This window comes from Panthera pardus, unplaced genomic scaffold, assembly GCF_024362965.1.
Source record: "Panthera pardus isolate Hobbes unplaced genomic scaffold, ASM2436296v1 HiC_scaffold_26, whole genome shotgun sequence".
Taxonomy (NCBI): Eukaryota; Metazoa; Chordata; class Mammalia; order Carnivora; family Felidae; genus Panthera; species Panthera pardus.
This window is the reverse complement of record NW_026526832.1, coordinates 6,207,025-6,234,904: the sequence shown is the minus strand read 5'-3', so window position 1 is coordinate 6,234,904 and position 27,880 is coordinate 6,207,025. Positions and strand designations below refer to the sequence as shown.

Here is a 27,880-nt window from a genome sequence, read left to right as displayed (position 1 = left end):
TAATGTGGTCCTCTGGTTTCCTTTATGAATTTGGTCATCAATTTAAATAAAATTATTCCCTGGGAATTCCATAGTGCATACGTCTGATGGGATGTAGATTTTTTTCTACGCATACTGATCATGACAGCGCTCTCCTCCGGGCTGCGTTTCAAATTGGACTCTGGGGGTTTCATAGCCTCCAGTTGCCTATAAGTTGGACCCATTCTTTCCACTTGATTTGTGACAGTGCAGGGGTTAGTCTTCCGAAAGCCATTGCTTACTTCGGTGTCCAGTAACACACACTCCGTGAGGAACAGAATCATTAAAACAATCTATTCGCTTCAGATTTGGGTCATAATCACTTATAAAGCCTGTGATGTTACTTTGGTTCTTTGAAACTCTATGAGATAACAGCCTATCATCATTTGTAAAAGTGCCTGTAAGAGAAGCCTTTTCATCACCTCGCGTGAACAAAAGAACGAAGATCCTTTTATGCTTTGAGTGGCTGCTATAATATCAGCTGAGAAACACTCATTTAGTCTTGTGACTTTGGGTTTCAGAGCACCTGTTAATTATAAGAACTACTACCTCTTGAGGAATGTCAGCAGCAGAGTTAATTTGTATAATTATTGATTTTGAATACCATTTAATCTTCAGTTTTGTTATCCATTGTAAATTTAGTTTCAAAAATAACTGTTTATAGTAATATATTATTAATTGAAGGGATCCCTGCATGCTATTGAACTTTGCTTTCATTTTTGTAGATCACTTATCTAGGAACTAAATAATTTCAAGAATGATGTAAACTTATTTAACAGTGCACAGTACAGTGAAACTGATGAGTCTGTCAAGTGAGAAGTTAAGTTAGAAAAGTGGGGTTTCGTTGATTATGAAGTTTGCAGAGCACAGGCAAAGAGTAAAGATCCAAAGATCAAAAATTCTAACATTTTTGTAACCGTTGTTGTGGAAAGGTGAGAAGAAATTCACTTAAAAATTGAAGTTATTCCATGATTGTGACACATACAGCAAAAGACTATACGTGATCAGTGGTCCTAGCTGTGATTATGACTAAGGAACAGATAATGAGATTCCTGCTTGCTTTTGTTTTGTAGAATCCAGTGATTTATTTAAGAGAGATGTTAATCCTTATTAAAGCAGTTAGGTACTGTACCTTAAACATGTCTGTATGTCCTGAATCCCACCTTTAGTTCTGTCAACAAATTCATATTCAGTGTCTTAATGTATCACAGTATAAATAGGTCTTTTTAATGCATACTGTAGCCAGTGATTTTTTCTCTTTAACAGGTGTTTGTTGATATTTGAGTTTATTTTATACTCCTGTATGAGTAGTAGGGAACTCACCAGCTAAATTTTAAGAGACATGTTGCCACATGGATGTGATACTATCCCCATTTGTGAAAATTTTAATATCGGTAGATACTGTGTACAAGGTGCAGGACTTGGCTTTCATATGGTAGAAAGTTAAAAAAAAATTTTTTTTTTAATGTTTAGTTTTGAGAGAGAGAGAGAGAGCGCGCGCGCGCGCGAGTGGGCGTAAGGGGCAGAGAGAGGGGGAGACACAGAATCCGAAGCAGGCTGCAGTCTCTGAGCTGTCAGCACAGAGCCAGATGTGGGGCTTGAACTCACGAACCGTGAGATCATGACCTGAGCCAAAGTCAGACACTCAACCGACTGAGTCACCCAGGTGCCCCCATAAGTTAGAAAGTTTAATAGAACTAGTCCTCACTTGGTAAGGATTTGGTCACCTTGCCGACCAATTCTGGGCCACACCTCCATGCTTATCCAGACACAGCAGAGCCAGTCACCCTGTTCTGCAGTTTTCCTTCCACATATACAAATGTGCGTATATGTTATGAATGAATTTCTGGTTCTCCGGTAGAAATACCATCACAGGTTTTTCAAAGTTTAAAGTTTTGGAACCTAAGTTTCTTCACAGCTTCTGATGGGAAGAAGAATGTGTTTTAAATAAGCCAGACCCAAGGTACTTTTGCAAAAAAACAGGTATATTATCCTAATCTATCTTTTCCTCGTTTCAAATTACTCTTTATATCATTCTCTCCTGAAATATGTAGGAAACCCATGCCAGCCTAGCTGATTCAAGCAAGCCTAGTCATCTGTTCTTGGTCTTAGAAGATCTCAACCAGTTACTGATTCTACATGGATATGTGTTTTGTTTTGTTTGTGTAACATGGATGTGTAGTTTTGTTTTGTCACCCTGATTCTCAATTCCATTGTTTTCTGTAACTCTCGTTCTTAGTGCATCATTGTCTTAATCCAACCTGGGAATATTTTTTCTCTGTCTGATACATAATCTATTATTCCCTTGTCAAGGAAGGCTGTGACAACCCTGTATAATAGGTGAAGTGATTCTGGCACTTTTAACTGAAAGGATGGTGAAACTTACTGGCTTCCCAGTTAATACCTGTGCCCGGAGGCCCTGGATTTTCATGGTTAGGTTACTGTAACAAATGAATGCATTTTTTTAAATACACACCTTATAAATCAACATTTTCTTAAATCAGTAAATGACATTTTAAATAGGTAATCTGTTTTTTAAATTTTTTCTTAATTTTGTTACTTAAAAAATAAACACCTACGTATATTAGTGTTAATTCAGTGCATCATGCATTTTAGTATTCCTGTTCTTAAATAATCTGGCAAGTTTGCATTTCTGACTGATCTTTTCTCTCCGTTTTGTTTGTTTTCTTTAGTTTCATGCTATGGATACATTGTATAGGCACAGCTATGATTTAAGCAGTGCAATTAGTGTCTTAGTACCGCTTGGAGGGCCTGTTTTATGCAGAGATGAAATGGAAGAGTGGTCAGCTTCTGAAGCTAGTTTATTTGAAGAGGCACTGGAAAAATATGGCAAAGACTTCAATGACATACGTCAAGACTTTGTAAGTAGAAAACTGCACCTAAAATGTTGGATGGGAATATTTTATCTTTGTTAAAAAGCTGGTAAACCTTAAAGTTTTCATTTAGCAAGCTTGCAACATAGTAATGTTTATCCGCTCAATATAGAATGAAGGCTAGTCTTGCAGAGAGAGAAATTGACATTTGTTCTGGGAAGCAATTATAAAACCTGGGATCAGGAGGCTCTGAATTCCAAGTTTAAAATATGGATGGCTTTTCTAACCATTTGCACAAAATATTTCTGAGGTCTGCTTTAAGTCTGTTGCTCTCCTTTGGACCTTCTATATTTTTCTAGTTATCTTACTAATTGTTGAGCCTGAGTTTGATGTGGTCCTTTAATATGGAAACAACCTGTAGCAAGCAGTGTGGAAAATTTACTTTATGGGTCCGTCCTTGACTCCTCTTAATGATACATAGTTTCTCACTTGCATTTTAAATACTAGATAATCTGGCCTACTTTTATGTACTTCCTTTTGTCCTTGTATGTATGGAATTGCTCTCTTTAATTAAGCTTTTAATCTCTTTGAAATGGGGAAATTTCTATTTGAGAAGTCCATTGATAACTTCCTAGGACAATTATCCTTTCTAGATTATCCAGTTCGTTGGTGTATAATTGTGAATAGCAGTCTCTTATATTCCTTCTTATTTCTGCAGTATCAGGTATAACGTCTCCTCTGATTCTCCTTTCTGATTTTATTTATTTCAGTCTTCTCTCTTTTTTTTTAGACTCGTTAAAGTTTGTCAGTTTGGTTTTATCTTTCCAAAAAAGGAACTCTTAGTTTCATTGATCTTTTGTCTTTCTAGTTTATACTTCATTTATTTCTGCTTTGACCTTTATTGTTTCCTTCCTTCTACTGACTAGATATACTCTTTTTCCTTCATTTTTCTTCTTTTCACTCTGACTGGATGATTTCTAATGACCTGTTTTTGAGTTCACAAATGTCCATTATTGATGTTCCATATTACATTTCTCATTGTATTCTTCAGTTTTAGAACTTGTGTTTGTTTGTTTTATGATTTCTTTCTCTCTGTTGAACTTATTTTGTGTATTGTTTTCCTGGTATTGGGGTCTATGTCCTGATTTCAGTTCTATCTGTTGTTATGCCCAGAATTCATGATCCCCAAAGACCACTACACTAGGGAGCCGAGTCCGATGTAAAAGCAAAAGAGCCTTTATTCGAGCTAGCTCGAGCTCAATCCCCTACCTGCACCGACACAGCTGTGAGATACCAGGGAGGGAGAGCGAGTTTCAAAAGGACAAAGGTTTTATTGGGGCCTAGGGGCAGTTGGTGAGGTAATGGCTGTGGCCTCAGCCGATTGGCTGGGGAAGGGTCCGAATCCTGTTAGGCAGGTGGGGGGGTGGGTTGCTCAAGGGGAGGAGGTGTGGTCAAGGTGAAGGACACAGAACAAGATGGAGATGGCCGGCATAGGCCCGCCCTTTCATCTGTATTTTCCTGGAGCTCACTGAGCTTCCTTAAAACCATGATTTTGAAATTATTATCAGGAAATCATAGCTCTCCATTTCTTTGGGGTCAGTTGCTGGAAGATTACTGTGTTTCTTTGGTGATGTCATGCTTCCTTACCTTCGTATTTCTTATAGCTTTGTGCTGATGTTTGTGCATTTGATTGATCAGTCACCTCTACCAGACTTTACAGACTGGTTTTAGTGGGGAGGGAGAGACCTTCACCTGCCGTGGATACAAGGGTGTGGGAAGCTTGTGTATGATGGTTCCAGCTCTTGGGAAGGCCCATCAGCATAGTGTACATTCAGTTCCATCTGCTGAGGTCAGTTGTCGGTTGAGATTGCAGGGGTCCTCAACGGCCCATTCTCTGGGTGTCTGCAGTGGCAGTGAAGGCTGCTGGGGATCTCCTGATCTCTTTCTCCCCCATGGGGTGTGTCATTGCCGAAGGGATCCCTCTTGGCATTGGATCTGGCTTCAGGGTACCTTTGCCATGGCAGTGGTGCCTGGATCAGCTTGGGTCAGAACCAGGAGCGGAGCATGTATGCTCCCAGAGTGACAGCAGCCTGGGGTCTGGTGTGCTGGCTAGCCTGCGGTGTCGGTGACCGAGAGGTGAACTCATGCAGAACCACCATGGAACCAAGGTCTGAAGTGTGGGTGCATGTGGAGCGGCCAGAGTTCTGGGGTCCCGGATATGCACAGGGTTGGAGATGGGGGCTGGCAGCCCTGTTCCTGGGGTGGAGACACAGCAGCATCTGGGAGGGGTGGAGCAGCATCTCCCTCCCTAGGAGGTCAGTATCAGCAGTGGCTGTTGGTTACCTCAGTGGCAGAAGCCGTCAGTTTCCTCTGCAGAATAGGCTGCTGGAGTCCACGCCAACAAATACTACAGAGTCCTCAGCTGTGCACATGGCAGGGAGTCTGCAGCTGTCATGAAGGCTGTTGAGGTCCTCGAGATCCTCAGTGGCAGTGGCTGCCAGGCTCCTCTGCAGAGCGGGCCACCGTGGACCACACTGGCACCCACTTACACTGATAGCCTTTACCCTTCTTCTTTGTTCTTAGCCAGTTCCAGGTGTCTCAGCTAAGCCTACCTCCCTGGTGATCCTTTTTCTGTGGTTATTCTTCATCTTTTGCGCCACTGTGTTGCCATAGCTTCTTATTTGACTCTGATCCTCCCAGGGCTATTTTCATTGTCCATAGCTGTGGGATACAAAGACAGATGTCTCCTGTCATAAAATGTTATAAAGTGGTTATTGTTCTAAAGTGGTTCCTAATTTCATATTATCCTTCGAAGATCTGTGGGATGGATCTGTAGTGATGCCCCCTCACATTCCTGATACTGGTAGTTTTCCTCATCAGTCCAGCAAGGACTTAATCGGTGTTTTTGACCTTTGCAAAGAACCAGTTTTTTGCTTGCTTGATTTTTGTTGTTGTTTCATTAACTTCCACTTTTATGTTTGTCATTTCCTTTCTTCAGCTTGCTTTGTGCTGAAGTGCTTTGTCTTTTCCTAGTATCTTTTTAAGGTTGAAACTTTTCTTGTAATCATTTGTTGAGAGTGTACTTAGCTGACAGTGATTTTAGCCTTATCTTAAATTTGTCTTCCTGTCCTCTATTCTTTTTATTTTTTTTTATGTTTGTTTATTTTTGAGAGAGAGAGAGAGAGAGAGAGAGAGAGAGAGAGAGAGAGACTGAGTGTGAGCGAGCGGGAGAGGGGCAGAGAGAGAGAGGGAGACACAGAATCCAAAGCAGGTTCCAGGCTCTGAGCTGTCAGCAGAGCCCGACGTGGGGCTCGAACTTAAAAACTGTGAAATCATGACCTGAGCCAAAGTCGAATGCTTAACCGACTGAGTCACCCAGACACCCCAAAAATGGTATTCTTTGTAGAATTCATTTTTTTTTCTTTTTCTCTTTCAGTGCTCTAAAGGTGTATCTCTATCTGGCTTACGTAGTTTCTGATGAGAAGTTCTTACGTATGTGAATGTTTCTTTTTCTTTGTGCTCAAGATTTTGTCTTTACCTTCAGTTTTGGGTTTTGTTTGTTTGTTTAATAGCAGTTTTATTATTACTACAATGCACCTGGGTATATTTTTCTTTGTAATTATTTTAATGAATTTCTGAGAACTAAGGTTTACTCTTTGTGTATTAGTTTGTATAATTTATAATTTAGATTGATCTATTTTTCAGTGCACTAATTTTCTCTGCCATGTCCAGTATACTGATAAACTTCTTAAAGGAATTCTTCAAATATGTTAGCATATTTTGCTAACATTTATGTTTTCTTTTTTTTTTTTTTTTTAATTTTTTTTTTTTAAACGTTTTTATTTATTTTTGAGACAGAGAGAAACAGAGCATGAATGGGGGAGGGTCACAGAGAGAGGGAGACACAGAATCTGAAACAGGCTCCAGGCTCTGAGCTGTCAGCACAGAGCCCGACACGGGGCTCGAACTCACGGAGTGTGAGATCATGACCTGAGCTGAAGTCAGACACTCAACCGACCGAGCCACCCAGGCGCCCCTATGTTTTCTTTTTTATGCTTTTCTCTGTTTAAATCCCTATCTATTCATGTGTGCTGTCTTACCTTTTTAACCCAGTCCTTTAATATATTAATCTAATCTGTAGTTGGACCAGGTTTGGATTTGGTGGTTGTTCTGTTTACCTTCAGGGTACCGCTGTATTGGAAGGCCTAACCAAAAATTTCATGTGCTGCCTTGATATCTTTGAGCCTCACTGGGCCACAAAAACTTCACTGTGAGTTCCACTCCTTTTGCCAAATATATCCTTCCCCAGCAGGAAAGACTCCCCACCTGCCCAGTTCTAGCTCCCCCGCAGCCTTCAACCTCATGGGTTTCACTTCCCTGCTAGCCTGCAGAATTACTGAGACAGGCCAGTCACATCTTCCCCTGGGAACTCTCTTCAGAACCAGGGCATACCTCACCCTCTTGTTACACAGGACCTCACTTCCGCAGCCCCTAGTGACTCGCTGTGGCCCTACATGGTGTCATCTTCCCCTGGACTGTGAGTATCTGTGACTAATAAACCAGTCAGACTCCTCTGTTTTGTCTTCAGTGTCGTGTGTTGTACGTCCTGGCCATCTGATACTGTTTTGAGGGGCAGGTTCCTCCCCTCACTGAAGCAATAAATAGGAGGTGATCTGAACATTCACAGACATCAAATTCTTACCTATGCTTAATGTGGGGCCTGGAATGTGGGAGGGTTTCTTCAGTGCTCCTGTCTCAACGTCAGCAGGCCCAACTACTACAGGGCCTGTCTCCACGTTTTGATAAGTTGTGTTTTCATTTTCATTGCATCAGTATTTTTTGTTTTTCTTTCTGATTTTCTTCTTTGGCTCATGGATTATTTAAAGGTAAGTTCCACGTATTTGCATCTTTTTCACATATTTTTGTTACTGAAGTCTAGTTTAATTCTGTTGTGATCAGAAAACATACTTTGTAAAAAAAATCAAATTTTACATTTTTGAGATGTGATTCTCATCCTGTATATGGTCTTACTATGGTGAATGTTCCATGTGCTCTTGAAGAGATATTTTGCTATTTGGTGGAATGTTCTATAAATGCTACTTAGGTCAGATTTATTGATGGTGTTCAAGTCTTCTGGAGCCTTACTGATTTTCTGTCTACCTGTTCTGTTGAGAGAGTAGTATTGAAAGCCTCTAGCTATGCTTGTGAATTTTTCTGTTTTTCTTTTCAGTTACAATAGGTTTTTGCTTTAATTATGTTGAATCTCTGTTATTAGGTACATACATTTAGGACTGTTATGTTCTCATAATGAATTGACCCTTTTGTCTTTACATCATGCCTCTTTATCCATGGTAATATTCCTTATGGTGAGGTCTATTAATATAACCACTCCAGCTTTATTCTATTGATTACATGGTATATCTTGTTTCCATCACTTTATTTGTGTCTTACTTATGTTCGAAGTGGGCTTTTTGTAGACTGAATACAATAGGATCTTTTTTTTTTTTAAACCAGTCTAACAGTCTTTACCTTTTACTTGGATTGTTTAGACCATTTACCTTTAATGTAATTATCAATATTACAAGTTTTGGTTTAAACCAGTCATCTTCCCATTAATTTTCCATTTGTCCCATTGTTCTTTGTTCTTTTCCCCTTTTTAAAATTAATTAAAAAAAATTTTTTTATGTTTGTTTTTGAGAGACAGAACACAGTTGGGGGAAGGACAGAAATAGAGAGAGAGACACAGAATTTGAAGCAGACTCCAGGCTCTGAGCTGTCAGCACAGAGCCTGACACAGGGCTAGAACCCACTAACTGTGAGATCGTGACCTAAGGTGAAGTTGGATGCCTAACCCACTGAGCCACCCAGGTGCCCCTTAAATTAATTTTTTTATTCCAGTTTTATTTCTACTAGTGACCTACCAATTAAACTTTTATTTTTGTAGTGGTTTACAGTATACATCTTTAATGTCCTACAGTCTGTCTTCAATCAAACTCACTTAGGTCACATAGATTATAAGAACCATGTGATTGGGATGCCTGGTTGGTTCCATCCATAGAGCATGTGACTCTTAATCTCTAGGTCGTGAGTTCAAGCTCCAAGACCCATATTGGGTGTAGAGCTTACTTAAAACAAAAAAGAAGAAGAAGAACCATGTGACAATATATTTCCAGTTCCTCCCTCCCATTCTTGTGCTTTTTTTGTCATATATAATTCTGGCTATGTTCTAAATCCCACAGTGAATTATAACTTTTTTGGCTTTAGACTGTGATCTTTTTAAAGAGATTTTTAAAAATATTTTTCCCCCATGTTTATTTATGTATTGTTGTTTATTTTTAAAAATGTTATCACTTCTGCTCCTCTTCATTTATTTGTGTAGATTCAAATTACATCACCACCACCACTTCTCGGCCTTTTAGCTAAGATCAAGTGCAAATTACATCACCGCCAACAGGGGCTTTCTCAGGTTTCCTGCTCTGGCCCAGATCTTTCTGATGAACACCTGATGGAGACCCGTGGCAAATGTGGATGGATTCCCCTAGTGTCTAGAGATCCCATAGATGCTACAACAGTTGTCCTAGCTCACTGTTGACCTTTAATAATTTGGTAAATTTTTGGCTGTTTTCTTCTTACTTTGTTTTTATTTGTTATCTTTATTTATTTATTTATTTATTTATTTATTTATTTATTTATTGGTGCTTTGCCAAAGTAAAAGTAGCTCATGAGTCTAGTCTTTGAGTACTGAGTGACTTTGGAATCCAGTTCAGTTGATTGTCTTGTAACATTAGCTCAAGAATCGGTATGGTTTTGTAGGTTATCTGGGTGTTTTCTTCTCATTTTTAAGGTGGGAATGACATTATCTAGCTTAGGGCCTGCTTGGGATTCTCCCTCCCTCTCCCTCTCTCTTCGTCCTTCTGCCCCTCATCCCCGACTCATTCACTCTCTTAAAAAAAAAAAAAAAAAAGGAATTGGGCTGCTGAAGGAAAATAATTATGATAAACAAGGAAGGCAATATAGATAGCTTCTTTAGTCTTCCTTTCTCTTTTCTGAAACTCATCCTGAGGCCTTCATTGGCATTCAAAATCAAATTCCCCCAATGTTCTCTCCTTAGTACCTTTGATGACCAGAGTTCTCAACTTGGTAGCATAACCCAAACCTTTATTCCTGAGGGTTCTGAGCCCTGAGTTAGAAGCTGTTCTGTGAGAATAAGTCATTCATTAGTCTGTGGTTGGTATTGCTAGCCAATGCATTACAGGCAGAAAAGGCAAATCATATTTAGAATAATTGTTTATTCAACAAGAACAAGATGTCTGTTCATTCCAGGATGCTGAGAGTCTAATGTGACTGACATGTTACCAGGAATGGTGCCATGTTGGAAGCCCAGTGTACATTGTTCCTTGCAGACTGGACACCTGGAGTAATCAGATCAAATTTGGTGAGAGGATGTCCATGTAGGGGTACCCATATGTAATCTGCTTGCCTCTGTGTCCATTTTGTTGATGTGTCCTTTGAACAGTCATTGTGGCTAGGGAAACAGGCTGGCTGATAACCCTAGAGATCATCTTGCCCTCTTGATGTTAAGAGACCCTCCTCTCCAGAAGGAGCCTTTGATAAACATGGGGATATAAAGATCCTCACACTTAGGCCCATCAAGAAGTGTCTGTCCCACAAACCTCTTTCCTAAGCCTCATTGTTACCAACCTTCTAATCTGCTTCCTTTCAAGTCCCTCCCTGATCATTGTGACAGGTAGATAACCACTCTCCCTGAGTGGGTATGGATTAGTACCTCTGGCCAGCTTTCCTTCAACTCAGACTAGGAAACCAGATGGTGACTCTAATGCCCTGCCCTTTTAAAGGATCTTTCTTCTTCACTGTGCTTTAGAGCCACCCCTGCTCGGGGCCAAAATGCTGCAGCAGAATTCTGGCTCATGCCGATATATCATGCAAAGCCATCTGCCACATTCAGATTTTTTTCCTTCTCACTTGACAGGTCATAGGGAACTCCTGTGGAGCCATGAGGGTTGAGGGAGAAATGATACTGCAAAAGGAGTAGACACACTGGGACATGTCATTTGTGCCTTCAGGGCTATACTTCTTGATAAGAGAGTGGTGGTGCTGAGCACAGCTGATTAGGACTTGATGGCTCAGATAAAATCTGGCTGATGATGAAGCTCAGGTTACATAGTCACTTGGTTTCCTTTTCTCAGGCTTCCAGGTAAATAAATGAACGCCAGGGGTGTTTCTCAGGTGAAGAATAGTTAGCAGATGAAGAGGTCTTAGCTTGCTTGAAGCCCTAGGGGACTGTGCCCGTGACTGTCCTCTGAGGTCTTGCCTTGTGAGGTCTTGCCATGGGCTCCTTACCCCATCCCTCAGACACTTTCAACTCCCATTAGATTGCTTGTTGGGTTGTAGAAAACTGTTTGCTTTAGCTGCAACGCACATGCCAGTGGCTGTGCTGATTGGGTCCTTTAAAGAGACCACGTTCGTAACTGCTGTTGGAGTTGCTACCCAGTTAAGCTTAAAATAATTTCCTTTCTCAAAACTCCCATCTGTTTTCTTTTCATAGCAAACAGGTGGGTGAAATGTTGAGGTGATTAAAGAATAGTGTGGATATTGTACACATGGATTTCAAGCAGACCTCTAGCTGCAGTGGGGTCTGGGAAGTACTGTTTGGATTCTCTAATCCCGATGGTGCATTAGGGCAAGTTAGCTAGAAGTCAGAGAGAGTGCTGAGTCACCTATCTGTAGAATCTGATGCAACCGCTACAAACTGTGACCGTTGACAGTCATTCGCTTGAAGGTTTGATCTATTCCCATGTGCATCTGGGATGACTGACAGATTTCCCTTTACAGAGGGAATATACTGACATATTCCTGAATATATTCTTTGTCTGTGGGTCTCCTTAGTGGGCGTTCATTTGGCCAGTTTTGAATAATTATGGAAAATAGCAAAGGGTAAGCTTCCTGTTTTTCAAATGCAAGACTACACTCAACTGTGTACTCTTTCAGAGGCTTAGGTTTTATTTTATTTATAACAAAATAGGTGAAAATAAAGCAGTTTTGGAAAAGATGAGAACGGTTACTGCAGAGACCAAACAACACCCAGTTGTAGCTGGCATCTTTGGAAGTTAAAGTAACTTGGGCTAAATCTATTTAAATGTCATTTCTAAACATTGTGCTACTTCAGTGCCACCTGTAGCCCGAGAATAACTTTCCTGAATAGGTCCTGAAATATTATCAGTCATAATGTTTATCATCTGTAACAAAATGGGAGCTGAGAAATAGACTGTGTTGTTTTAGAGTTTCTGACTGAATGTAACTTGTTTGGGGTACACTTTGCTAAGAATTAACTTTAGTTTTCTCAAATACTTTTCCTAGAGTGAATCTTCTGTGTGGATATTTGCCTCATTATTTTTTAAAACGTGACTTAAAAAAAAAAAGCCGTTCCTACGGTAATGCCTTGTTTTCATTATCATGTTAAATATTTTTTCAGCTCCCTTGGAAATCATTGACTAGCATCATTGAATATTATTACATGTGGAAAACTACTGACCGATATGTGCAGCAGGTAATTTTCTTCATACTGCTACCAATACTATTGCATTAAAGTGAGCTTTCTTTTTAGATCTTAGTATTTCTTTTTTTTTTTTTTTTAACGTTTATTTATTTTTGAGACAGAGAGAGACAGAGCATGAACAGGGGAGGAGCAGAGAGAGAGGGAGACACAGAATCTGAAACAGGCTCCAGGCTCTGAGCTGTCAGCACAGAGCCCGACACGGGGCTCGAACTCACGGACCGTGAGATCATGACCTGAGCCGAAGTCGGACGCTTAACCGACCAAGCCACCCAGGCGCCCCTATATCTTAGTATTTCTTAGCAATACACTTAATTTTAAATTTGTTGGCTTTCTCTTTTCTATACTGTTTTTAACATCCTTAAGATGTTGTTTTAAGATTTTAGTTCTAGTATTTTCTGACTTCAAAGTCACTATGATAAATATTTTGGAAGGATGACAAGGGGAGATAACCACTAGAGAGGCAGTATTATCCTTGCAGGTGCCTGGTGCTTTGTCTCTTTCTGAGTATAGTTGATAGGAATGGCCTAAGATGTGAGGTCATTTTATGAAGTATTAGAAATTCAGATCAATGCCATCAACCATATAGTTTGATATATTTTTTAAAAAAATTTTTTGTGTGTTTTTATTTCTTTTTGAGACAGAGAGAGACAGAGCATGAGCTGGGGAAGGGCAGAGAGAGGAGGAGACACAGAATCTGACGCGGGCTCCAGGCTCTGAGCTGTCAGCACAGAGCCTGATGCGGGGCTCAAACTCACTGTGAGATCATGACCTGAGCTGAAGTCGGACGCTTAACCGACTGAGCCACCCAGGCGCTCCCAGTTTGAGATATTTTAAAAGATCTTTTGAAAACCTCCTTAGATGACATTTGTGTCATATATACATCTTTGACCTTAACTGTTAGTCTTACTAGTTTGATGGTCTGGTAGTATGCATAAGTTTTTCTCCAAAATTATTTCTAAAAGCAGGGAATCTTTTAATTTGAGTCTTTCCTTAATGTTCCAAGTTGAGGTAAATCTCTAAATTACTTATTTTGAGTACTATTACTTTGGGGGAAAGGTACATTTTCCTTAGTGACTTCAGTCAATACTTGTTTTTAGATTCTTCTAGTCATAGGTTAGAGGTGGTAAAGAAAGGAGCAAATATGTTTAACACAGACATTATTTTCCCTAAGTTATGTGATCACACAGTGACAAGTGTTGGATACTAAATGATCATAGTGAGTTGTCGAGGTCATGAATAATGAAGAGATACCCATGGCTTATTGAAAAATTTCTGGTGTCAACATCATAATACAAAAGTGCTTATTTTAAACAACATAGGTAGAAGTGAAGACCATGTGCTCTGGAAACTTGAATTTTTCAGGGCAAAAAAAGTCCCTTAAAGGTGGTGGAGATGATGGCATCATGAGTGGTTGAAAAGTGGTTTTTGAATTAAATTATTTCCAAAAATTTCTACTCTGTCTCTAAAAATTTTAAGTTGTCGCCTTAAATGTTTTTTTTTTTTTCTCCTCATTGAGAAAGTGGATGAATGCCTTACATTCTGTTTTGTCTTCTTTTTGGATATCTACAACATGTATTTTTTTTTCCTTCCTTGCTTATATTCATTTACTGTGTTGATCATTTTCTGGAAATGATTACATAATCTTTCCCCTATTCCTTTACCTACATTTGGCTTTTAAAATCTGATGTGAGTTCAGCCAGCTTTAAAGTTTATTGCGTATCTCTTAACATTTGAGGATAAATGTTTATTTAATTGTACTTGGGAGAGTTGTCTCTTTCTTTTGCATGGACCTTGGAAACTAATCATTTTTCAAAAAAAATTTTTTTTAAAGCAGAGTGTGTGTGTTTCTCCCAGAAGGGCTGTAAAGAAAGTAGAAACTAAATTTGAAAAGTAAAAATGGTTACTTGTGAGCCCTGTTTACTCACTCAGGGAGCAGTGGAAACTTCACTTGTTTACAGCTTTATTTTTAAAACCTATGTCTCAAATGTTATTAATACTTGCAGTCTGAACCTCAGAATCTAGTCAGTTGTCTTACAGAACACTGCAGTTTAACGTGCACAGGAAGGGAAAGGCCCTTCTTAAAATGGCAATTTGTGCGAACGATGTTTTAATATTTCATTTTCATGTGAATTTTCTAAGACAATGAAGTGGCAATAATTATTAGCCTTGTACGTAAAATATTTTATCTGTCTTTTGAATTAGAAACGTCTAAAGGCAGCAGAAGCTGAGAGTAAACTGAAACAAGTGTATATCCCAACTTAGTAAGTAATGGAAATCTTTTTAAATATTTGTCATGGTATTAATTCTATCAAAACAAAATATGTAATTGTGGTCAGTTTCAGCTAAATTCGGATTTCTTTGTGTATCTTATTTTCTTCCACTACAAAGCATGAGACTTGCTTTCCATTATACCACGACAGTGATTTTTTTTGTCCCCCAAGGAGACAAAAGGACTAAAGGGAAAATAAAATACCCACAGTATACTTCTAGGAACGTTGCAGGGAAAGCATCAGAAAACTAACCTGTGAAACTCTATTACTTGAAACAAATGTGTTTCAGAAAGCTAAGCAGCTTTTGAAACTATGTTATGGAACGGAGTTTTGGGGGATGGGTAGTTCACATTGCCTTTTTGAGGGTGTTGATTTGGTGGAGGATTTTACATTGTTTGCTTGGGAGAAGGGTTAGAGAAAGCAGTAAGAACCATACTTTGTTGGATGAGTAATGAATAGATGTCAGCTGTCTCACATGGCTGGTGTTCTATCATCATTTTGGGGGCTTAGAAATCACTATCATATCAAAATGAATGCCGGTTTGCTTTTCATTTGCTACATTTTAAATGAATTGTAATTTTTTTTTTTTTTTTTTTTTTTTTTTTTTGAGATCTTTAGAGTTCGTTGTTCATTTGTTCAGGAAAATTTGGTTTATCAAGCACCTAGTGCTATACTAGGTTCTTTGGGGTTTAAAATGAAATTTTCTCAAAGTGCTATCTACTGCTCCAAGATTTTTCTCACTCTGTGTTTAGTGTAGTTGTTTTATACATAGCATTTTGTTTATTGAATTTTGATATATTAATACATATTTATATATATGTATGAGGCCTCATAGACCATGAATTGTGATTTTTTTTAATGATTTTTTTATCTCAAGGCAGATAACATGTAATTGACAGGATTCATAATTTTTATTCAGAGAGGTAATGTCCCTTCTGCAGTAGTTTCCAGTATTTTAGGATATTTTATTTGAGTAATTGGTAAAAGAGCGACTCCCCAAAGAGAACAGTGTTATGATTCATGTGTCAGATTTTCAGAGACAAGTGTGGCAGCTTTCTTGTGCGTTGTGGTGCTGTCACAGCAAAGGAAAAGTACGTTTAGCCAGTTTTCACCTACTAACCCAGATAATTGTTTCTGTTATGTTTTGCATTGACTTTGTGGGAGTCTCAATTTAAGTCAAAGGCCAGCACGCTCTAGTCTGCAGGCCATATCTGACCCGACGCCTGTTTTTGTAAAGAAAGTGTGGTTGGGACACACCCATACTCATTCATTTATGTGTTGCTTATGTCTGCTTTCGTGCTTCAGTGGCAGCGTTCAGTGGTTTTGACAGAAATTGTAATACCCACGGAACTTAAAATATTTACAATGCCAACCTGATCTAAGTGAATGGTTTTTGAAGATCACGACAGTTTCTAGTCATAACTTGAAAAAAAGTTACATAAATCTTTATCTAAATAGAAGGTATGAAGTTACAGTGAGTTGGATAAGAATCTGAGTCCTTTGACGAATTTCACAATTAACTGTGAAATCGAGTATTTTGAAACAAATAATAGATTGAGAATTACGTTATGCTATCATTCTTTTGAGCCTGGCAGGCTTCTATATGCAGAGCACTTTGTTCAGTACTAGAGATAGAAAGGTTAAGAAGACAGGCTTCATTCTAGTGTGGGGAAGACAGATGCCAAACAGTTGCCTAGTGTGACAAGTACTGTAATGGAGAAGAACAGAATAGCTTTTATGAGAATTTGCACCAGGGGACCAGACTCTGTTGATGCTGACAGGCAAGATTCCTTGTGGAAGTGAGTTTGAATGAACTCTGGAGGAGGAAGAAGAATTAACCAGTTGGTACAGGCTTTCCAGGTCAAGGGGATCCTGAGATTGGAAGGGGCAGAACATAGTTTAGGAGCCGAGAGAAAGGCAGTAGAGCTTTTATAAAGAGACTGGTGAGGTATGGGAGGCAGGTATGGTCGGCAGGGGCCAGGGTTTACCCATCTGATGAACAGTGGAAATAGATTTTAAACAGGAAAGTGTCATGACCAAATTTGTACTTTAAGATCACTGGCTATATTTTGGAAAACGGTTTGGGGAAGGGGAGTAATAGTGGATGTAAGGAGACCAATTTTGAAGTTCTTAGAGAAGAAAGATGACAGTAGCTTGACCTGGGGTTGTGGCCCTGGAAATGGTCTACCACTTGGAGGTGATTGACTTGTATGGAGGGGCAGAGGGGAAATAGCAAGCTAGAGTCCCAGATTTCTGGCCAGCACAACAAGGTGGGTTACTGTGTTCTTCGCCAAGCTAAGACGCTGGCAGAGAAGCAAGTTAGGTCATTCTGAATTTGCTCTATCCCAAAAGGAGGTGTTGAATATGATGTCGGATATATTGGTCTTAAGCTCAGGGGAGAGTTTTGCGCTAGAGATAGAAATTTGAGCTCCATCAGCATATAATATTGTGTTTGAAACCATGGATGAGCTTTATTCGGAGGAAGAATAAGATAAAAGGGTCTTGGACCAAGCTTGAGGAAATCCAGAATTTCAATAAAGTAGGACAGCAAGGTGTGTGCATTATCACAAAAGCTGAGAGAGGAGTGTATTTCAAGGAGGGAAAGAGATTAATTAATTATGTCAGATGTTGATGAAAAATAGCCTGGGAATTTAGCAACATGGAGGTAGGTCACTGGTCATCCATAATGTAATGGTGAAGACTGCATATGAACTAAGGAACTGCAGACAGGACTAGCAGCACTCAACGAAACTGGCTGGAAAGGTCAGTTGAGAGAGCTCTTTGAGGGGCTGGTTGGAAAAGAGTAACAGGTTTTTTTGATTGTTTTGTTTTTTTAATGTTTATTTTTGAGAGAGAGCAAGGGGGGCAGGGAGGGGCAGAGAGAGAGGGAGGCACAGAATCCAAAGCAGGCTCCAGGCTCTGAGTTGTCAGCACAGAGCCCGACACAGGGCTTGAACTCATGAACCGTGAGATCATGACCTGAGCTGAAGTTGGATGCTTAACCAACTTAGCCACCCAGGCGCCCCGGGAGTTTTTGAAGTAGGAGAAATAGGTTTACATGACCATGAGTAGGGTCCAGGAAAGAGAACTGAATGTACAAAATTCTCAGGAGGGCACTAGGGGTAGAATCTGGAATACAGATGAGGGAAGAGAGGTTTGGGTATTAGATTAAAGGGCAGTTTCATATAATGCAGCTTTAAAAACTTTTTTTGGTATGTTTGTCTTAGAGTAAGTTTATTCAAATGGTTGCATTGACCTCGTTGGTCACCTGAGAATTAACCTGTAGGTACTTGAATTTGCAGAACTAATTTTAAGTGATTCACACATCTATATTCATTGAGTCTTTGCACACTTGTTCTCCTTTTACAGTTATAATGAAGATCAGTGGTTTATTCAGTCAAATAACATTCAAAATTCAATTGAACAACTAAAATTGTGTTTGCTTAAGGCAGCTCAATTGTGAATTTGTATTAGCTCTTTTTTAACACATATATTTAGCCCGGGTTTAAATGTCAGAAATTTTCATATTTGGGGGGAAGCCTTCTGATACCAGTCATTTGATTTAAAGGGCCATCACTTCTATCTATATATAGTAGATTTTTTTAAATTGAATATTATTACACACCCTTAGAAATCTTAGTCATTATAAATCACCACTTTTAGTTGTGTATGTTTTCAGCTGCAAACTTTAAGAAGAAAAATGCATTCTGTCTTGTTTAAAATATGTTTTAAAAAACGAATTGTCTTGAAAACACATTGCTGGCACAGGTTAGAAGTGTAAATAATAGCCCTGTTACAGAATAGGGACCTCAGTGCACACGGAGTTAAATGATTTCTTCTGGGGTGGCAGAGAGGTATCACCTAAGAGTTACGGTACCAATGCCAGAAAGAAATCGTAATTTGCCATCAGGCCAAGTTTATACAATAGGCTTTCACTGGTAAATGGAATTGAACAAACAGAGAACAGCAAAGAGGAAACTCCTGAGCCAACTCTGTGTTGAAACTCCAAGTGTGTTGTTAATTGTGAACTCTCATTATTTCAGTAGCTGTGGGGACATAGACTATAATCTGCATTTAGTCATTCAGCATTCATTGCTGACAAATAGTTGGCCACTTTATTTATTTTGCTTGTCTTCTGTCTAGTAAATAGAAGTGGAAGCTCCTCTAGAATGAAAGCTCCTTGAGGTCAGGCACTTTTGTTTACGAGGCACTGAATAAATATGTTTAATGAACTATGAATTTATTGAGAACATGTCATGTGCACCTGTGTTGTATTCTTAGGCCCGGCTTTATAAGCAGGGGAATTAGCTTACCCTACACGGGGAAAAGTTAGCCGTGTTTGCACAGTAAGTACAAGGTAATCTGGGCTACCTATTTCTAAGGAAGGATGGCCTGGGAAATTTTCATGTAGATACTTGATAGGTGTCTCCTTTTTCCTCTTCCTAAAATTTTTTCTTAAAAGGAAAAACTCAAAATAAATTGTGTTGGCTTTCCTAATTTAAAGTGCTATTGTAGTCTTCCTCATAAAAATTGAAATGTAGCAGTAGAAATTATTATCATAACCGGTTAAATCTCCTGAAATGCCAACAGCTTCCACTCAAGAGCCAACAACGCACAGAGTCTGCAGCTTTCACACCTGCAGCAGGGATGGCACAGTGGTTTTCTCTAAACACAACACTCTGCTTTGGCTTCATTTATTTGACCCCGAAAATTATCTTTTATTCTTAGGAGACTTCATGATAATAAAGCTTCATGTAATAAAGCTTAGGAACTTGTATCTTTTAAAAGCAGCAGAAGGTGTTCTAAGGAAATTGTATTTGGATGGAGAAGAGCCAATGGCCCTATTTATTTTCTATCAGGCATAAGAGATTGGTTTTTACAGGGCCTTGTTTTGCAAAAATGAATGGTTTGAGTTCATTTTAACACCTTATTTTTACCAGCTTATTTCTTATTTACTAAACCTTCAGATGTTTATATGTAGTTAAGTCGACGATGAGATACAGAGACTTTTGCCTTGTTATACAAGTCATTTTTATCACCTCCCTTTATATTTCATTGAAAGCAGCAAACCAAATCCCAACCAAATATCCGCCAGCAATGGCAAACCTGGTGCCGTGAATGGAGCCGTGGGGACCACATTCCAGCCACAGAACCCCCTCCTAGGGCGAGCCTGTGAGAGCTGCTACGGTAAGAGTTCTCCAGCAGGCCTTTCTTCTCTCCTTGAGGCACATTTGCGGTGGCATTGAGGGGTGGGGGGTGTCCTTTCACGGTGCTGCTCAGAGAGCAGCGGAACGAATACATGCCCGTCCGCCTGAACGCTGTATTTCGCTATTGAGTTTGCTTTGCTTTGCTCCTGTGGAGTCCTGTGTTGGTTGAGTATTCCGCAGCCGTGTTTGCTAAGCCGCAGAGTGGTTATTAGCTTTGTGCAAGCCACAGCCCCACAGAATATAGCAAATCCAATTTTGGAGTTTCTTAGTACACTTTGACAAATTAAAGGCTCCAGAAAATCCTGTCAGAAAGACCTGTGTGTGGATAAACTGCTATTTCTAATCCTCAGACCAGGTTCCCTCAGAATGCACTGGTTTGGGAGATGCTGTTCTAGGGTGTTTGCTTTTGCTTTTGCTTTCAGGGCCCCAGTATATTTATTGGTGTTTATCCATGTCAAAACCTGTCAGACACTGACAGACATTATATTTGATCCGGATGTTAAATTGGTCTGGTGAGATGAAGTAATTGGTACACTTTTGGTTTTTTTTATCTTGCCTTTTTTTTTTTTTTGGTTTACTGTGTGTGTGTGTGTGTGTGTGTGTGTGTGTGTGTGTGTGTGTGTGTGTTTAAGATTTTTTTTTTTTAAGTAATCTCTACACCCAACATGGAGCTCATACTCACAGCCCTGAGGTAAAGGGTCTCATGCTGTACCAACTGAGCCAGCCAGGCACCCCTCACTTTTTATATTTTTACATTATTTAAAATCTTGACGCGCCTGGATGTCTCAGTTGGTTGGGTGTCTGACTCTTGATTTCAGTTCAGGTCATGATCTGTTCGTGAGATGGACCCTCAAGTCAGGCTCTTCTGCTCTGACAGTGTGGAGCCTGCTTGGGATTCCCTTCTTTCTCTCTGCCTCTCCCCTAAGCGCGTGAGCATTCTCTCTCTCTCTCTCTCTCTCTCTCTCTCTCTCTCTCTCTCTCAAAATAAATAAAATTTACAAAATAAAATCTCAAACAACCACATAATCTCTTAATGGACATTAGTGACATTATAATCTATATTTCCTTACAGTCAAAGTGGCCTGGAAGGGAAAGAAACTAATTTTATTGAAAGGCTACTCGGTGCCCAGTTTTTGTCTCTCAGCAGCTCTTTGGAAGGATAAACATAGCTTACTGCCCTCAGGACGTAGGAATGAAGAACACTTGTGCCTCTGCTCCATACTCTACGCCAAGCTTCAGCATTAGAAAAATACTTCTATTTATTTATTTTTTAAGATTTCAAAGTCTAGAAAAGACTTTTAAAACTAGGTCATATAATTATCTTACCTGAAACCAAGGAAAGTGTGAGTCAAATTGCCAACTTCATAGAAATGGTACATGCCTAACCATTTCTCGGTACCACGGAAGCACAAAAGGGAATTGTTTTGGGAATATTAGATTCTTCTGGTCAAAATTTTCTATGTGTTGCATCATGGATGCCTTTGAATTGGAAACTCTTAGATATTGAAGTTTATGTATATTTAAATGAAAATAAAAATCCTACAAACAAATTGGGGCTTAATCTGTCTTTTTTTTTTTTTTTTTTTTTTGACAAAGAGAGAGACAGAGCATGAGCAGGGGAGGGGCAGAGAGAGAGAGAGAGAGACGGACATACAGAATCTGAAGCAGGCTCCAGGCTCTGAGCTGTCAGCACAGAGCCCAACGCAGGGCTTGAACTTGTGAACCGCGAGATCATGACCTGAGCTGAAGTCAGCCGCTCAATCGACTGAGCCACCGAGGCACCCCTAATCTGTCTTACCCCTTTTAGACTCATGTAGTCTCACATATCCCTTAAAATAATTATTCTGTCATTTTTATGCGTGTATGAAAAATAAGCAGTTTTTATTTTCTAATATTTTTATAGACTCCTTAAGTAATATTTATCATAAAATGTATCTTATACATGTAAAATTTATCTTTATATGGTACTTGCACTCTCTCTCTCTCTCTGAAATAAAAATTTTTTTCTTTTTGTCACTTTTTCTTTTTGTCACTTTTTAATTTGAGTTAATTATGCAAGGGGAAAGATGTTTGTTGATAAACATTAAAATGACATGGCATGAGTAAAAATGTATCTTTAAATATGAGTGAAATTTCATATTCAGAATCCAAAATAGGTCCATGCCTAATATTTAGGATTCTTAAAATTCGTGTTAATAAAAATCAACTTATTTGACTTAAATGTTTCAAATTATAAAAGGGAAGGTCCTGCTATCTGCAAGGAGTCCACCAGAAATAACACGTGATATGTATACAGTATTATTCTCAATAAACTGAGAAGGACTTTGGGGCACCTTTGGTGGCTTAGTTGGTTGAGTGTCTGACTTTTGATTTTAGGCTCAGGTCATGATTCTAGGATCATGGGATCAAGCCTCATGTCAGGCTCTGTGCTGAGTGTAGAGCCTGCTTGAGATATTCTCTCTCTCTGTCTCTCTCCTCTTCCTCCTCTCTGCCTCTCTCTTTCTCCCCTCCCTCCCTCTCCCCCACTTGCACTCTCTCTCTCTCTGAAATAAAAATTTTTTAAAAACAACAACTAAGAAGCAGTTTGATTATGGGGCGCCTGGGTGGCGCAGTCGGTTAAGCGTCCGACTTCAGCCAGGTCACGATCTCGCGGTCCGTGAGTTCGAGCCCCGCGTCAGGCTCTGGGCTGATGGCTCGGAGCCTGGAGCCTGTTTCCAATTCTGTGTCTCCCTCTCTCTCTGCCCCTCCCCCGTTCATGCTCTGTCTCTCTCTGTCCCAAAAATAAATAAAAAACGTTGAAAAAAAAAAAATTTTAAAAAAGAAGCAGTTTGATTATAATGGTCAGTATATTTTATCTTTTTGATATTGACTTGTGAGGTGTTATTTGGCACCTTGATATGCTATTTGAACATTTTGACCTGATGAAGGTGACTTGCAAGAGGAAGAGTATTCCAAGGCAAACTCACAGAATTATAATAATTTTTATGTACCTCATTAACTTAATGTTTCAGTGTCAGTGTTTTCTGTCGTAAACTTCTCATCCATTGTGAGAATAGAATACTTTAAATGTCATGTGGCAGTAATTCAAACTGCATAACAAAACCGACACAGGCTTGCGGTGTTTAGCTAAGTGATAAATCAGCCGAGTTATTAGGTCTTAAGCATTCTGTGATCTTGGCTGCTATGCTCACTTGATCTGGACTTACAGTTTTGAAAGGTATTCTGTTTTGAAAGGGAGAAATATTAAAATAATTATTTTGCTCATTGATTAAAATAATGAAATGGAAAACAGATACCTATTTCATTCTTTTTTTTAAGTTTGAGAGAGAGAAAGAGAGAAGGGAGAGAGATAATCCCAAGTAGGCTCCATGCTGTGAGCTCCATCTCATGAACTGTGAGACCATGACCTGAGCCAAAATCAAGAGTTGGACCTTAACCAACTGAGCCACCCGGTTGCCCCCCATACCCATTTCTGACAGATTCCTGCCCTAATCACTGGGGCCCCTCTGAGCACCTTAAACTCTGAGGTAGTTTCTGAACCATCAATTTGGAAACCTAGATTTAGACTTTAAACATTAATCTAATAATAATGATCTTTCTGGTAACTTATTTCCAGAAATGTACACAGTAGAGAGTATTTTTAATCAACAAAACTCCCTCAGTGATAGCACAGCATATTATATAGGATACTTCATCTAATAGCCTCTTTTAACAGGAGCCACAGACACTCATATATATAGAAATAAAAGGTTTAATGGATTCTGAATCTTGAAAACTACATGTGTGTATTAGACTTTTATGTTTGGGTGGACTGGGGAAAGAAAAATAACATTGTAAGCTAAATATGGCTTTGGAATATTTTTTAAAATATTTGATGGTAGGTGTATTAATGTTACAAATTATATAGCATTCTTTGTTTTTTCTATTTTTCCTCTATCTTTAGCTACACAGTCTCATCAGTGGTATTCTTGGGGCCCACCTAATATGCAGTGTAGATTGTGTGCAACCTGTTGGCTCTATTGGAAAAAATACGGAGGCCTGAAAATGCCCACCCAGTCAGAAGAAGAGAAGTTATCTCCCAGCCCAACTACAGAGGTATATGAGCAATAGTCTTTTATGTTGAGAAATGTCATTTCAATGGCTAGGTCACTCCTTGGAAACAGAAGTACAGTATAGGATCACTTAAAAACAAACAAAGCTGTTTTTTATAACTAAACATAGCACCACAAGATTTAAGGTGGGCGTGGAGAGAGAGGCAGGGACATATCAGATTTTTTCAGGTATTCAAAATATTGGTCTTGTGTGATTACTCAGACAAAAGAACAATGTGTGTGGGAGGTGTTAGCGTAAGTAGAAAGCTTGCAAATTTAATGTTTTAAGTGCTTTTTTGAAAACAGTTTGCAACCTTTGAATACTGTTGAAACTATGCCTTACTACATAAAGTAATAAATACAAATTGAACCTTTTTTCTGCCCTGGGCTATCATAGAGGGACGAGAAAGTGGTATGGACTCAATCTTGAGTTGAAATACAATTTTGGTAAAATTCTTGTAGGTTGCAGATATCAGGCAATGTCTACGTCTATAGACCTATGTCTTTCAGAGGGAGACTTCTCTTTAAGGGCTAACAGGATTTCAGGACTCCTTCACTATTAAAAAAATAAGATAATTTAAAAACACCTTTGGCAACTTTTTACTGTTGCGAATGTGATTTTGGATTGTTAAGGTCCATTTAAAGACAGAAATACTGGAAAGAGTGCATTTGTGATGAACACAGGGTGATGTATGGAAGTGTGGAATCACTCTGTTGTACACCTGAAACTAATGTAACACTGTGTGTTTAAAATAAAAACTTAAAAAACAAAAATACGATCACACACCCTCCCACCTCCCCGACCCTCTTCCCAAAAGTGCATACTTTTAAATTCTCTCCTGTGGGGGTACAGTATTAAGTTCAGTGGAAAAATTTAAAATTGCCTTTTCTTTTGAGCCTGATGCAAATAGCATTCTGGTTTTCACATGTCCATTGGTGTCTGATTTTGCAGGACCCTCGTGTCAGGAGTCATGTGTCTCGCCAGGCCATGCAGGGGATGCCAGTTCGAAACACTGGGAGCCCCAAGTCTGCAGTGAAGACCCGCCAAGCTTTCTTCCTTCACACTACATATTTCACAAAATTTGCTCGTCAGGTCTGCAAAAATACCCTTCGGCTGCGGCAGGCAGCAAGACGGCCGTTTGTTCCTATTAATTATGCTGCCATTAGGGCAGAATGTAAGATGCTTTTAAATTCTTAACCTTATGTGTCGTGCTTCTGACCATTTTCTCTCCTTCTCTATCTCTCTTTTTTGTTTTTGTTTTTTTTTTTTTGTTCGTTTGTTTGTTTGTTTGCAATAAACATAAGTTCTTGTGTACAGCCTTTTATTTGGTTTATTTTTTTAACATTGTTTTTGTCTGCTGCCATTTGTATCATGCCAACCTGAAAAGGACACCCTGAAATCTCTCGCAGTCCCTCTGCAGAGAGAATAGTGCCCGGCAGAGAATTGGTGGGAGGTGCCCTTGCCCAGTGAGGTTTTGTGATGGAAGTGCCTAAGAACCCTTACTGAAGAGACGCTTTCACCCGTAAGGTAGTGTCGCCATGTAATCCCTAAGGATGGCGTCACAGCGCAACTCCAGGGTTGAGACATGCAGTCTGGTCTTACCTGGCTTCGTTAGGTTTGAATAAAAGTTGCCAATTTACGCTAATTAGAAATTGCCTGTCTTTGTAAACCTCTCATTTTCCCACGAACCTTTTACAGTTCTACAGTATTATGGAAATTCACAAAGCTGCATTACAAACACCACAATTCTTTGAAGATTTAACAAATTGTAAATGAACTTGAGTGTCTGTGGGTGCATTTTCTGAACATTTGTATTTAGTTTTTATAGGCTAGTGACCATATTTGTGGCTGAGCATTCTTTCTATTTGTCCAATTTGGTTTCCATTTCATAATCATACATATATTACCGTGTAACATTTCCATGACTGTTACTCTCATTTCCAACATGTTCAGTCTTGCTTATGTTTCATTTTTTTGCTTAGAACAAAGGTTTTATATATATATCAGTGAATTGTGGGTGGTTCTGTTATTACCATGTGCCCCTAAAATGTGTCCATAATTTGTGTGTTAGGCTCTGATTCTAGCCTTGCTACATTTAGTCACATGCCTGGCGGACATGTTAGACCATGCAACTTCTTCCCCTGAAGGATGAGAAAACTTGTCTGGCTTAACAGAGAGGAAATCTTATAAACATCGAGTAGATGCTTTTTCTTTGTGAGAAAAGAAATTTATTATGAGATGTTCCATTTTGATTTAAAGAGGATATCCATTTAAGGAGTGATGATTGAAAATCATTTTTTGTTCCTTAAAGGTGATTTTCAGCAGAATGGTTGAAAGGCTTTACAACTTACAGGTAAAAGCTTTACAAGGAGAAGAAAAGTGCTGTGTAAAGAGAGTGGAAAATGGTAGTACTCTCTTGAGTCCCATGGAGGGAAATTTAGCTACATTAGACTCATGTATATTTGGAACTTAGGCTGATAGGAAATTTCATGCTAGCATTTCTGAATTCATGGATTTATGCTCTTATCACTTTCTTACCCATCTTAAGAAACTGGAAAATACTTACATTCATCTAAACTGCTTAGCTGATTTAAAACACATTTATATAATTTCTTAACTAAACAGGATAATAAAACATGAGAAGAAATGAATGAAATTCTTCCATTAAAATTGGCCAGGATCCAAAATCCTGTTTGTTCCAATGAATGGAAGAGAATTCATCATCAACTAAATTGGCAGCTGAGGAAGCTTCTATTTCCCATGGCTCTTCCATTAGTCCCCCAGTAAATTTGCAGGTTTCCTTTATTTTGATTATTCTTCAGTGAAATGTATTTTTCTGTTACCTCATTTTATGTATTCTCAATTGAAAGGCCATGCTGCTAAAAAAAGTTGGGGGGAGGGGTCCAAGGTTAAATTACATGTGTTTTAATTTCTATAAACATATAGTTATAATAATAATAAAATAACAGAGTCATTTTGTGATGAGATTCAAGGAGCATATTTTATTGTGTATTTTGCTTCATTGGTCAAGTTACGTATAGGATCAGATTTTCAGAATAGTTTTACCTTGAAATTTAAAATTACAAAGTTTTAGCAGCCATCTATTTTTTTTTTTTTTTCAGACAGGCAACTAATGAACTCTTCTAGCGTCTAATTGATTCTTACACCATCTTCTCCCTTCTTATATGTACCTTGTTAAAACCTCCTCAGCAGGTCCTTGATCTTGGCTTGTTACAGAGAAAATGAGATGTTAATAACCTGATGTCTGGAGGCAACCATGTCTTTGGTCCAGTGGGAATGTATAGGTGTATTTATGTTTTTAGTAAGCTTTCCTTGGTTTCTCAAGGGCAATGGTGACCCCCCCCATCCCTCCTCAAAAAAAGTTAAGAATCCCTATGATGCAGTATGGATGTACTTTCAGATCAGATGAAAGTCTGTAATTCTATAGATATTGATGGATCAAGAGCTCTCGTTGATGCATTTTAGAATAATTCTTCATAATATTTCGAAGGTAAATCGTTTTCCTTGGGAACTTGAGAGTTCTAAGCATTGTACAAGCTGACCCTTCCCATGGCTTCTGGCTTTGGCAACCCCATCATCACAGACAGTGTCCTAGCCAGAGTTCATGGGGTGACAGACTGCATAAGAGTGAAGTGAAGAGCTAATGAGATAAATTCTCAGATGGTGCAGATCATAATCGTAACTTGGTGCTTAACAAGTTGATCCTTTTAGAGAAAATGTTTTTGGGTTTTTTTTGTTTGTTTTTTGGGGGTTTTTTTATTATTAAAATAGCACCCTCTGGCCTTTATTTTCATTAGGAAAACTATTAAAACGGTAGAGTAAAAAGGGGAATCTTTGTATATCCATAAAGTATCACAGAGA

The 27,880-nt window shown here is 38.9% G+C and overlaps 1 protein-coding gene across 6 annotated transcripts in view; it reads left to right on the top strand.

Moving 5' to 3' along the window:
* The window catches only part of MTA3 (metastasis associated 1 family member 3), a 222,042-nt gene that overhangs the window by 166,622 nt on the left and 27,540 nt on the right, over window positions 1–27,880 (top strand). For 5 of the 6 annotated variants that reach the window (XR_008418028.1, XM_053890979.1, XM_053890977.1 and 2 more), the window contains 6 exons: window positions 2,712–2,900; window positions 12,346–12,420; window positions 14,632–14,690; window positions 19,762–19,886; window positions 23,850–24,001; window positions 24,950–25,172. Coding sequence is in view for 5 of the 6 variants with exons in the window: in XM_053890979.1 (XP_053746954.1) it covers window positions 2,712–2,900; window positions 12,346–12,420; window positions 14,632–14,690; window positions 19,762–19,886; window positions 23,850–24,001; window positions 24,950–25,172 (823 nt within the window). In the remaining variant the exon portion in view is untranslated. The remainder of the gene's footprint in view (window positions 1–2,711; window positions 2,901–12,345; window positions 12,421–14,631; window positions 14,691–19,761; window positions 19,887–23,849; window positions 24,002–24,949; window positions 25,173–27,880) is intronic. The other variant, XM_053890978.1, reaches the window with a different exon arrangement.